This window comes from Musca vetustissima, unplaced genomic scaffold, assembly GCF_032173495.1.
Source record: "Musca vetustissima isolate MV318-11 ecotype Yass unplaced genomic scaffold, APGP_CSIRO_Mvet_v1 utg2253, whole genome shotgun sequence".
Taxonomy (NCBI): domain Eukaryota; kingdom Metazoa; phylum Arthropoda; class Insecta; order Diptera; family Muscidae; genus Musca; species Musca vetustissima.
Window position 1 is genome coordinate 126,638 of NW_026888442.1, and position 13,291 is coordinate 139,928.

Below are 13,291 nucleotides of genomic sequence, written 5' to 3' on the forward strand. Positions count from 1 at the left end.
AGTTGTGAATGGCTTCACATGCCATACGGTGACAAAACAATGGCATTCAGGACAATAGAATTGCATGCAGATGTCAAATGTTGACGATTACTCGTCTCTTGGCATATTTATTTTCACACACACACAGATACATCTACATAAGCACCTACACTCTTTCAAATTTTTATATAATTTTACACACAAAATATAAGCCATTGTTTTAATGCCATTCGTCATGGTTGGGATATAGCTAGATAGTTTCACTTCCTCAAAAGACTTGCAACTTTTTGGAAGCAAGTTTTAATAGAATAGAAAAGGATAAGATAAGATAATAAATAAAGTTTAATCGTATTCAGCCTGGCTGAATGGAAAATTTCTTATAGAAAACGTTATACAGACTGGCTGAATTCAATATTTCTTAATGAAAATGGTATTCAGAGAGGCTGAATTGAAGATTTCTTAAAGAAAACCTTTAATTCAGCCAGGCTGAAAGAAGATTTATTATAAAAAAACCTATTCAGCCAAGCTGAATTGAAGATTTACAATAGAAAACCAATTCAGCCAGGCTGAATTGAAGGTTTCCATTAGAAAACCTTATTCAGCCAAGCAGAATTTAAGATTTCCTATAGAGAATCTCATTCAGCCTGGCTGAATTTAAGATTTCTTATATAAAATATTATTCAGCCATGCTGAATTGAAGATTTCTTATAGATAACCTTATTCAGACAAGGTGAATTAAAGATTTCCTATAGAAAACCTTTTTCAGCCTGGCTGAATTGAAGCTTTCCTATTGAAAATCATATTCAGCCAGACTGCATTGAATACTTCCTGTAGAATATCTTATTCAGCCAGGCTGATTTGAGCCATGAGCCATGCTGGATTGAGGATTTTCAATTTAAATTGTTATCTTTTATGAATCCATTTATCAATTCCATTCCTTAAACGTTTTTCGCTCAATGACATTTCAATTGCCTTGATTGATTTCTTCAATTAAACGACGTACTTAGTCAGATACACGTCGAACTATAATTTTTCACCTTTAACTACTGTCCATTCTCATTTTTAAATTTCCAGCCATGACTTCCACAACTATCCCAGAATGCTTATGAAGTAGTCTATATTTTCCCCCAGAGCTAGATGTATGTGGACTTTGTTCGGCTTTGCTTAAATTGCATGTCATCTGATTTGGACATTTCAAATCATGAGTTGAATATCCAAAATCTATTCAATGTTCATTTACCGGCACAAATTCGATTTAAAAAAGTTCTACGAATCTTGTGTTGGCTGCCAACCTTCGGAGTGAAATGCAAAATGACTTGAATTGGGCAGCAATAGAAATGAAGTTGCAGTGATGTTGTGCCTTTTAGGCAAAGTTTGCTGATGTTGTTGGGACATAACTGATACTAGCCAGAGCTATTCTCTGAAAGCTGAAAGACAGAACATCATTGAGGTTTACCGAGGATGAATTTGTACTTTAGGTAATTACAATACTCCGTGGATGATGAGGCAGACAGCTTAATCAAAGGTGCGGGATATGGAAACTTGGGAATGTTGTTTGATGTTTGAAGAAATTGGTTCGGTTATTAATAGCAGCTCATAAAGTCAGTGGCGTTACAAACCTTTACAACAATTCAAATTGCCTACACAATATAACTTCCGCTCTGTTTAAATATTAAAGGCAAAAAATTGTCCTAGTTCTGCCGGCAGCTGTCATCGTATGTTGAGACAAAAACAATGAAACAAACGTCTAAGTGTTTGGTTATCATTAGAGATGAGCAGAAGCTAAATGCACCTGATAGTCAGGAGCTGGTGTAAAGCAAATATGAACCTCGCAGCACAAACTGTTGGAATTGACCTTAACACGATTCGTGACTAAATAAGTTGTTTTAACAATTTGCTATTAGTAATGTAAATCCCAACAAATGAGGCTAAGTAGTATTTGCGTGTTTAGCACAGTTATTATGGCAAAACAAAATCGGGAAGTCACGAAACCCCGACTCAGATTTGGAGGATTATTTTAAATACAATGTAGTCAACAAACACGCAATGAAATTATATTTTGCTCCTTATTCAGCTAAGCTGAATCCAAGAATTTGAATAGCTCATTTCAATTGCAGATTTCCTATAGAAAATCCCATTCAGCCAGGCTGCATTGAAGATTTCCTATAGAAAATCTTATTTAGCCAGGTTGAATTGCAGATTTCCTATAGAAAATCCTATTCATCCAGGCTGAATTGCAGATTTCCTATAGAAAATCCTATTCAGCCAGGCTTGAAGGTTTACTAAAGAAATATTATTCAGCCAGACTGAATTAAAGATTTCCTAAAGAAAATCTCATTCAGCCAGGTTGAATTGAAGCAAATCTTATTCACCCAATTGTTTTTCTTGTGGAATATTTATATTTGATATCCCATATCTACCCATGTCAACATAAATTATGGCCGTCATATATCAAATGTTCTGATTTATTAGCGCTTTCTCTAAATTCAATGGAAAACGGCTTAATTCGATTATAATGGCGCATCATTGTCATTATCAAGGCATTATTACGAGAGTGCTACAAAGTAATGCATTTCAATGGCTTAGATTTCAATTTAGATGCACAGCAAACGCACACACACACATGAAGACACTCACACACCTGCTTGACATTGCACAGACAGTAATGTTAGCTACAAATTTACAAAACTGCATCGGATCGGATGTCTGTAGTTGATGTAGCCAGCCTGGCAGTCAGTCAGTCATGCATAAATCTACATACACACATATATATGTGTGCTTGTGTGTGTGACAAGTTGCATTCCCAGATACATTTTGAGAAACAAAAAAAAAAACAACTACAATTGCAGACTATGGACTCTTAAATGTTGCCCTTACCAAGCGTGACATCACAACTTTCAAGTGTTGTTCTTTGACTTTTTTGAACATGGAATGTGTGTTAGTATGTTGTGTGTACGTCTGTGTGTGTGCTTGGCTATTCAAATAAGTGTTTGTAAACCAACGATTTCTTCTGCGCTGAGTTGTATTAACACTGATGCCCTTATGTGACCTTGTGTATTTTTCAATGTTTTTTGTCGGTTCAGTTGCATGAATCTTTCCTTCTTTCACATTTTTTTACAAGATATTCACATTTGGTTGGATGCTTTCAGTTTTGTGGTCGAAGGAGAAAAAACAACAATGGTTGGGCTGAGGGCTCACCCACAAAATCATCTCTCTTTTTATCTTTTCCGGTCTTTATTGCAATTTTTCTATTAATAAAATGTGGTGCTGCTAGCGAAAGAACTACAAAAAAAACCCCAAATCGTAATTCTTATTCTCTTTGTCTAACATGGCAGAACATGTTTAGCAATTGCAAACTGAGACATACATACAGTTGTTGTACCCTCTTTTCGATATGTAAATGTCGACTGGTTTTTAATATCAAAGTCAACATTAACACATCAATTTATTGTAGCATCTGTGTGTGTGTGTGCAGCCCCACCACTCTCTCTCCCCCTCTCTTCTCTAATTTGTTGTAAGTCTGCTTGATAAAAAAGAGCTGTGTCAAACGTCACACATTCAGTACAGAAGGGTATGTGTGTAACACACACACACTCATTTACCACCCTGTATTTGCCTCTTCTTCATTGGTATTTCCTTTCTACTTGACCTTGTTGTCACAGATGTTTCTCAACATTACAATTTTTTTATTCATCGTTGTCAACATTTGTATGTTTGTCTGTCTGTATGCATGTGTGTACTTGTGTGAGTATGTGCTGTGCAAACATTTCCACTAACCTTCAAAATTTGCCACCACTGCAGGATAATGACTAGACAAATAATTTACTTTTCTCTAATAGAATTGTTGTCAGTAAATTTGTAACAATTATTGCCGGAATGAAGCAATGAAAAAGTGTAATCGAAGAAATGTAATTTTTAAATTGCAAGGATGCGAACAGTGTCATGGAAAAATATGGGAACATGGATAAATTTACCTTTGCATATTTTTTAAGAATGGGATTTATAAGTAGATTTATGGAGTTTAAGTATTTTGATGATCCTAGACGTATTTTTCGAATGATATTGCTGTAATTTCGCATTCTGGACTCTTGGAAGGTGAAAAACGCCTTTACAGTAAATGTTCAATATAGGTCCCAGTTATGACAAAGGTTCCATATTAAGGCCCCACTTTTTATGGATATTTTTAAGGCGTATTTGCTGCAGCTTGCAGTTAAGGGTTTTTGATGGAAACATAGTCCTTAAAAATATTGTTAAAAATTCACGCCTTGTGTTAGTCCTCAAAAAAATATTTTTTTTAAAAAAATCTACGCCTTAAAATATATTTTTTTTAAATGCACGCCTTGCGTTAGTCCTTAAAATTGTTTTTAAATGCACGCCTTGTGTTAGTCCTTAAAATTGTTTTTAAAAATCCACGTCTTATGTTAGTCCTTAAAACATATTTTTTTAAATACACATCTTGTTTTAGTTCTGGATTTTTTTTAATACACGCCTTGTCTGAGTCTTCAAAAATAGTTTTTAAAGAATCCAAGCCTTGTGTGAGTTCTTTTTAATATATATATATATATATATATATATTAAATCCACGTCCCTCTGAATTCTTAACAAATATATTTTTAATATATTTAATATTAACATTAAAAAGTTTTGAAAATATAATTGATTTGTTTATTTATTGGTCTTGGATGCGTATACGTGGTGTTAACACGTATACGCTCACATGGCCAATATCATAATTTATTTAGTTTCCATTCAATTTGTTTAATTTCTTAATAGGTTCTGAAACAAATTTTGGTTTTCTATAAAAGCTTACATATTATATTATAAATTCTATAATGTTTTAGGGCACAAAGAACAAAATTAATACCACTTAACAATATTTTCAAAACTAATCATACCCAAAAATTTAAAAGTCTCAATATAAGAAAAATAAACAGAATCTGCTTTCAAAATAAACGACTCATATTAAAATTCTCTCGCTACACTTTAAATATCTCTTGAAAATAGTTGTGGTTATGGCTGATTTTTTGACTGAATATTGACCGATCAAAACAGCCCGTCTAAATAGTTGGTTAGATTCCCTTACACATGAAAAATTTGTTATGTTCGGCATGTTCGGTTACGTCTAGAGCGACTAGAAAACAAACAAATATAAAGTTTTCGTTTTATTTGATTTCCTAAATATTAACCGATCATAGGGTTCTTCTTTGGCCCAAACTTAACCTAAATGCAAAAATTCGTGACTATTGGTCCACAACTGTGACCTGTAGCGTGTTTACAAATTATAATGGATAAGACACACACGTCTAGATCGACACAGCTAGTAGAGATATGACGATCGTATAATTAAAGGTTTTTCGCGGCATTACAAACCCATGGGGCCACACAACACTATAATATCCTTACAACATAGTTATGTAGGGTATAAAAACATTTTCTTACTAAAATTTACCATGGCATACTAATTTTTAAACCTAAGTAGCATTAATTTGGGCACATCCTTGCATAACTCGCCATATATTAAATTTCCGAATGATTACATGAATTTTAAATGTCCACCGCATGGTAGATTGTAAAAAAATGGCGGCCGGCCGGGCTTGATGACGTTTTTATTTATTTTATAATTTTTAAATTACATTACTTTGGGTACATGGGTATATTCCAAATCGTCTCATATCATTGTTCGAATCTTATTTTTTATTAATTGTGTAAACCGAACGAACGCCTTTTCCATATTAGAATATTTACATTTTTATTTTTATTGTAAATGATTAGGGCATATTTTTGTGATGCTACCAATAAATATTCATTATTTATCAGTAAATACTTACATAGCCCATCAATGTAATACAACAGCGATTTTTGCAAATATTGTCAACATCTCATAAAATTATTAGGTTGTAAATATATCCTTCCCATTGTGGTGTCAACAAAATATGTGGCGTATGAGCAATATTACAGATGTTCGCAATATTTTTTCTGAGAACACTCAGGCGTATGAGTATTATTGTTTTTGCACTACAGGAAGTTGTCGTTGTTGCTGTGATGTTGTTCTCATCGCGTAAGGAAAGCAAACAAGACAAACGTTGAAGGAAACCGTGGAAATGAGGCTGTGTTATGTACTTAAGGGCACAAAAATTTTCGCTGACATTTTGTTGACAGTTATTATTTTGTAATAAGCGTTATTTGCCAAGGGATTTCTTCGTTTTTTTTTGTTCTTACATGACATACAATTTTGAGGAACAGAAAAAAGTATTTTCATTTTAAGAGCAGTTCTCAATAGCAAAAGTAATAAACAAAAATCTTAAGATTCTTAAAAGGCCAAATAAAGGGGACATTTTAAGATGTAATTTGAATATTTGTAATTACATTTTTTGTTTTGTAAATATTTGATTATTACAGATGTATGTGGGTGATATGGGGTAAGGTTCTCCTTGGTCCTAGTGGGATGTTCGTTGGGATAATTTTATATTGGGTTGAGTAATATATTTGTTAACGTTTTTTTTTCTTAAAGCTAATGTAAGCGTTAAGAAGTTAGCTCTCTTAGGGTATTTGATGTATCTTTTGTTTCATTATTCATTGTTTCATTTATTGTTACAATATATGTATGTATCAGCATTTGTGTGTGCGTGTGTTTGTTCATTTATCAAAGATATTTGATTGATGACTGAATGTTGTCAAACATTAATAAAACAACCTTGAAACATGATTGCATTACAAAGGAATCAAAGATGCTACGCCTAATTATGTATTCTCGTTCACATATAGACTTTTAGACACACAATTTAAGAGCTTAGATGGCCCAACCTGACGTTGACTTAAGTTACCAAAAATCACAAAGAACCCCTTTATTTGGAATTTAAATAATATCAATGCCTAAATATAGCAAACAATTCAAGGACATGCTTCCCTTACACATGTGCTGCAGAACAATTCAAGGTTTATTTTTTCCAGATTTTTACATCCCATCCTTTATTTCCCCCCCGTGGTTGGCATGCCTTAGAGAAAGACAATTTCTAATTAACTCTGCCACTTAAACAATGGCGGATAATTTATGTTTATTCCTATTTATGTTCATTACATGTGTGTGAGCAGTAGAGGGTTTGAGTGTCAATGTGTGGGTGTTTATGTGTTTGTAATTTATTTCTGTATTGGTATTTTTTGTTGCTGCTTAAAAGTAAAATCCCTAATGTCATTTTAAAACGGAAAAAAAGAAAACCAAGCTCAGGACCCCCCACAAACATTCGGATTATATGTGGCCTTTTAAATCTGCGGAATATTAATGAAGATACTACAGGCGGGATATTTAATCTGAATCCTTGTGTAATAACCTAAAGCCTTTTTACTGAAATAACAACATTCTGACTTGCATGTATGTGTTCAATGTATATGCAGAATTTAAAGGAGGATTTCCATAGAAAACATTTTTCCCATGGAGCATATAAAAACCGATAACAAAAAAAATTATTTTTAATAGAAAAAATTTGACCTGAATTGCAGAGTTTTTTTACTGAGGTCCGCTGTGTTTATGTCTTTAGCAACAAATTGAACAAGGAGTCCTCTAACTTATTATAGAAATTGACTTCCTGATTTCTTTAATTTAATCCGATTTTTTTAGTCGAAAGAAGTGGACCTGTTGTCCAGTGAATTTTTTTTTTTTTTATAATAAAAATTTGAGATGAGAACTGGAAGTTTTTTACAACAATGGATTTTATTTTTAGGTTTTTATGGACCTGAATTCGGAAAGTTTTTTTCTATAAACAAGTTTTGATCAGAGTTCGGGTGATTTTTTGTTTTCTGTTGGTCAATGGGCCAGATTTTTTTTTTCATAAAGAAATTAGAATAAGATTCACCAATAGCTGAATTTCAATTTCGTTTCTGTAGACAAAACTCAAACCTAAATTACGGATATTTTTTTCTATAGAAAACATTTGGACCTGTGATCCGGGGTAGTTTTTTCTACTACAATATTGGAAAATCCTGATTATTTGTAGTATAAAAAAATTATAAGTAAGAATCCCGTGCATTTTTTCAAAATGCAAGTTTTTTCCTACAGAAAAATTGAACCTGTAGCACAAAATTCAAATTGGATTTTCGGAGAATTTTTTTTTTACTAAAAGTTTAGTTTGGTGTTCATGGACATCTTTATAGGGAAAATTGGATCTGGTATTCGAAGAAATTTTTTACTTTGGATATCTGTTAAGACTTTCTTCAGCTGGGCCGTAAAAGTCTACCTCTCAGCTCATGTATGAAATAATCATTCCATCAAGGAAATACTCTCTTCGGCTCGTATATGAAAGAGTGCCTTCATCTCGTATATATGTACTTCCTCGTGCTTGTGTAACGAGACTCCCTTAAGCGCGTCTATAGAAGACTCTACTCAATTCATCTATTAAAGACTCATTTCAGCTCGCATTAAAAGATTGTCATCCGATCGCCTGTAAAGACTCCTTTCAGGTGGTCAATTGTGATCGTCTGTAAGGACTGTTAATTCGTCTATAAAAATTCCTCTCAGGTCACCTGTAAAGAAATACTCATCTCAATGTTTGAAAGGCTTCATTTAGCTCGTCTAAAAAAGACTTCATCTAAAATAGCTCCCATCAGCTCGTCTTAAAATATTCCCTCCAGGTCGTTTAAAAAACCCGTAAGTTTATCCAAAAAATACCTCTGAAAAGACGCCCTAAATCGTTTTTAAAAAAGTCGTTCTTAAACTCCTCTGCATTGACTCCCCTCTTAAGGTTCCTCCATTTCAGTCGTAATTGCAATTTTTATTAATTTTTAGCAACCTCCTCAATAGTTTATTCTAAAAAATTGGCATCAGTTCCACCATTATTACCTAAATAAATAAATACATAGGTTTTCTTATCATGTTAGTGCATGCATGTTTACACATAGAAAGCATTACTTTTTTCCTTCCTTACGTTCCAAGTTTTATTTTGTTACATTTCACAACTGACTGACCACTACATCAGTGTCAAACGGAATCTTCTGACCAGTCTAGTTCTCATTTTGTTCGCCTTCAACTTCATTCATTTTTTACGAGGCCATTTTAGCCGGACTACTACAACTACACCATTTTTTGGTCATTATTCTTTATGAACTGTCGGACAATCGGGAAATGTGTCACTCATGTGCCCCCAACAATTTGCCAAACTATAAAAATGTCATTTTTTACAATGGCTCAATGAACATTAGAGCGAGAACATGTTTGAGGGAAAAAAGGATATAAGAACAGAAAAAAATAATAAAACTGGACCTGGTATAGTTGGAATGCATTGCAAATAAAGGGGAGAGGGAGAAAAAGGGAACTATAACGCAACAGAATATAAACGAAATAAAGTGCCATGAAACTGCAACCAAGCCATAAAACAGTCAACAGTTTTTTAATCCACACTCACATCATGGCAAATGGATGGGTGGGGGAGGCAGCAGCAACAGAATGCCAGTAGCCTTTGGCATTTTGTATTGGTTGTATATGTGTGTGTGTTTATTTTTTTGTGTTCCAAAAATTATGGCTTTCAGTGGCAACATTTATCCACAACAAAGAAGGACAATTTTTAATTATTCCCCATTTATGTATGTGTGTGTTTGTCTCTTTTTTCATTTGCTTCTAGCTGGGCGTTGCTTTGGGTTTTGTTCTGCCTCCAATGTTGGTTGCAAATAATGAAGATCAAGATATGGTTGGTCACGATTTGCAATGGATGTTCAATTATGTGGCTGGCGTAACCACGGTTTTGGTCATTTTAATGGTTCTGTGTAAGTATGTGTGTGGATAAATTTTCACAAATAAACAACAAATTGTTAAACCCTTATCTAAAAAAAATATATTTTTCTGTTTGTTTACAGTTTTCCAGGATAAACCACCCACACCGCCATCAGCTGCCCAAAAGGTGGCCTTGCCCGGCTCAATTGAAGCACAGAATCAAGTTTCGTTTAAGACCTCTTTAAAGAATTTAATGCTAAATCGCAACTATATTTTGTTGCTCATCTCCTATGGCATGAATGTCGGGGTGTTCTATGCCATCTCAACGCTGCTGAATCCGGTAAGTTTCCCCCCCTCGGGGGACAACATCATCTCAAGCATAACACTTTGTTTTCCTTTCCAACTTCTTACTGCTGCTGGCCACAAAATGTTATTTTATGACTGTATTTCTTTCTTTCTATTCTTGCGTTTTGCTGGTAGGTGGTGCTTAAATATTATCCTGGCCATGAGGTGGATACCGGTCGTATTGGTTTAGCCATTGTCTTATCCGGCATGTTGGGTTCAGTTGTTTCGGGCATTATTTTGGATAAATCTCATAAATTTAAGTAAGTACCTAAAATGGTTTTTAATAGTCATCCTTTGAGCAAAACACAAAGAAGAAAAAATACTACCATAACACACTTCGAGAACATAAAAATAATACAAAATATATTTTATAAAACTTATGTAAAGTAAGCGCCCATTTAAATATTATTATTCTTAAATAACCTAGGCGGCGTATAATTTATTTCGTTTTTCAATTTCTCTCACAATATTAATCATACGCATCCTATTTAAAATCTGTTTCCGGCAAATCGTTTTATAAATGCTTTTTTATAATTGTTTGTCATTTTCTATTTTATTATCTTCATTGCCTTCGCCTTCTTCTGCCATTGGCATTGAAATCGCTTGGTTAGAAATCCATTAATAAAAAAAACACAAATCAAATGCTGCAACAACAGCAGTTTTCCTTCTTTTCCAACGACCTGTCATCGACCAGATGCTAACCATGTTTATTGCAATAACCCGTCTGTTTGCATTATAACACGTAACAACAACAACAACAGCAGCAACAAATTGAATTATTGTTTATTATTTTATGGAAAATATTTTACATTGAAATGGTCAGAAAGGTTTTCCGAACGAGGGGTGGAGAAGAAGGTGTTGTTTATAAAAAAACTTTTTATAGGTTTGGTATCCATCATCAAAAGGGGAAGGAGGACCCATGAAAGGGTTTCAATTTCTAATATACCAAAAAATAGCATGTAGGACCTCTAGAAAACCTTTCTAGTGTCTTAGAGAGGTCCCTTGTTCGGAAAACGTCGTGCCATTTCTGCAGAAGCCTCGAAGACTCGTCATTAAACACTTCTCAAACACTTTCCTCAGCTAGTCTTTAAAAATTCCATCTAAATAGTCAATGGAGGACTTCCTTCAGCTCTATGAAATGATCCTTTCTGCTCCTTTAGAAACGATTCGCTCCAACTCGCCTGTAAAGGCTCCCTACAGATATATGTTTTCCTCTCTCTCCGTGATTATCTTTATTAGATGTTTTTAATTCTTTGCAAAATTTGAATTGCCTTTTCATCCCGCCCCTCGGTTTTCTAAATGACGTTTCGAAAATTTTTCAAAATTGCAATGTTAATTTAATTTGATAGGCAACGAAACAAAAACAAAAAATAAATGACTGGACAAACTAAAAGCTTTCAAAAAATTAATTTTTTTGCTGTTAATTAAGAGAAAATGAAAATGGAGCAGACAGCCAGCCAACTAGGCAGCACACAGACAGACAGGCAATGTTGATTTAAAAATGCAACATCTAAACAAAATTTAATTCGTATATCAAATTTATAATAGCTATAGTCCTCCTGTCTAGCTATCTGAACATAATATTCGTTAAAGCCTTAAATAGAAACATTTTACTAAGGACTCCACAACGAACAGTTGTTGTGGCTGGCCTGGTCTGGTCTGGCTATGCAACATGGAGCTATGTTTATCGTTTGGTGTGTTTGTTTGTATTTATATTCCGAGAAATCTACAATACATATTTTCTTTGTGGTAGTTTCACTGTGTATTTGTGTGTCTGATAATATTCCTCTTGGGTGTTGTTATTGTTGTTCTGTTTTTTTTTTTGTTTTGGTTATGGTATTTTTCTAACTTATTTTCCGTTCCGTCTTTTCCTTGTTATTTGCAGAGAAACTACATTGGCTGTGTATGCATTTTCCATGGTAGGAATGTGGGTGTTTGCCTTTACTTTAGACACCGGAAGTATTGCTGTCGTTTATGTAACAGCATCCTTGTTGGGGTAAGTATCATCAGCAGCATCATCATTATCATCCTCTCGACATCGTCGTCATCATCTGATGCAGACAAATGTCCAGACTGTGACTACGTTTTGTGTTGTCATATTTTCACAATTTTATTTTTTCACCACCTCTTCTTGTCTCTGCTTCTCCCCTGTATAGCTTCTTCATGACTGGCTATTTACCGGTTGGCTTTGAATTTGGTGCTGAACTAACCTTTCCCGAGCCGGAAGGCACATCATCGGGTCTGCTGAATGCCGCCTCACAAGTCTTTGGTATTATCTTCACGTCGTTGTATTCATGGCTATTGGGCGACTATGGCGATGTTACGGCCAACGTCACAATGGCAGTGATGTTGATAGCGGGCACCATTATAACAGCGTTGATCGGCTCCGACTTGCGTCGACAAAATGCCCAAGCGACGGGCAATACAGGAAATCCATAGGATCGTATAGATTTTGTTTAAGTAACACAAATTTTGTTCTTCCTCTGCGTCGGTTTCGCCCTTGAAAACACAAGAAGAGGAATAACGAAATAAACAAAAACAAAAAGCAAAAAATTTCAGTTTTGACAAAAGTTGTATAGCTGCGCTGCCGCTGCTAATTGGCATGGGAAATTAAGGATATTTTGTGCGAAAGAAATTTTACATCGGAGAAGGCATTGAAATTTTTTACTAATTGTGTTACTTAAACAAAATCGCTAATTCGTTAATTAATTATATGTGACAACATAAAAAAATCTGAAAATTATTTTATTATTATTTTTATGTAGTTTGATTTGTATTTTATTTTACATGTTTTGTTTAGTTGAGTTGTTATAATTTTTAATGTTAATTTGTATATATGTGTATAAACAATTATATAAGTTTAAAAATATTAATTTGTGTTTTTTATTATTATTTAAAACTAGTATTGGTTATTTAGAAAGAATTAAATCTAGTAAAAACTACACCAATATTAAAACATATATATTGTTTTAATAATTCATTGGAAATTGGTGAAAATAAAAATTTCAATTTAAGGGAAATTTTTATTATTACTGATAAAATAAAATATTGTTTTAAAATTTTGAGAATATATTTCCGTAAAACCAAAAATCACAAGAATTGGTAATTTTTTTTAATATTTTTTATGATATTGGTGTAGTTTCAGATCTAAAGCTTTATAACAACTATAGTGCACAATTGAATTCACGCCTCGACCTTCACTCTGCACAATATTTTGAATCCATTAATCAAATACTAAACCTAAAATCCTCAAAATAACGAAACATG

General features: G+C 33.7%; 1 protein-coding gene across 1 annotated transcript in view; it reads left to right on the plus strand.

Annotated features, from left to right (window-relative positions):
- Positions 1-12,493, plus strand: part of LOC133336274 (heme transporter FLVCR2) — a 38,350-nt gene extending 25,857 nt beyond the window's left edge. The window contains exons 6-10 of the mRNA XM_061544557.1: positions 9,591-9,732; positions 9,823-10,019; positions 10,160-10,284; positions 11,910-12,020; positions 12,181-12,493. Of these exons, the coding sequence (XP_061400541.1) occupies positions 9,591-9,732; positions 9,823-10,019; positions 10,160-10,284; positions 11,910-12,020; positions 12,181-12,463 (858 nt within the window). The 3' untranslated portion in view covers positions 12,464-12,493. The remainder of the gene's footprint in view (positions 1-9,590; positions 9,733-9,822; positions 10,020-10,159; positions 10,285-11,909; positions 12,021-12,180) is intronic.
- The last annotated feature ends 798 nt before the right edge of the window (positions 12,494-13,291 follow it).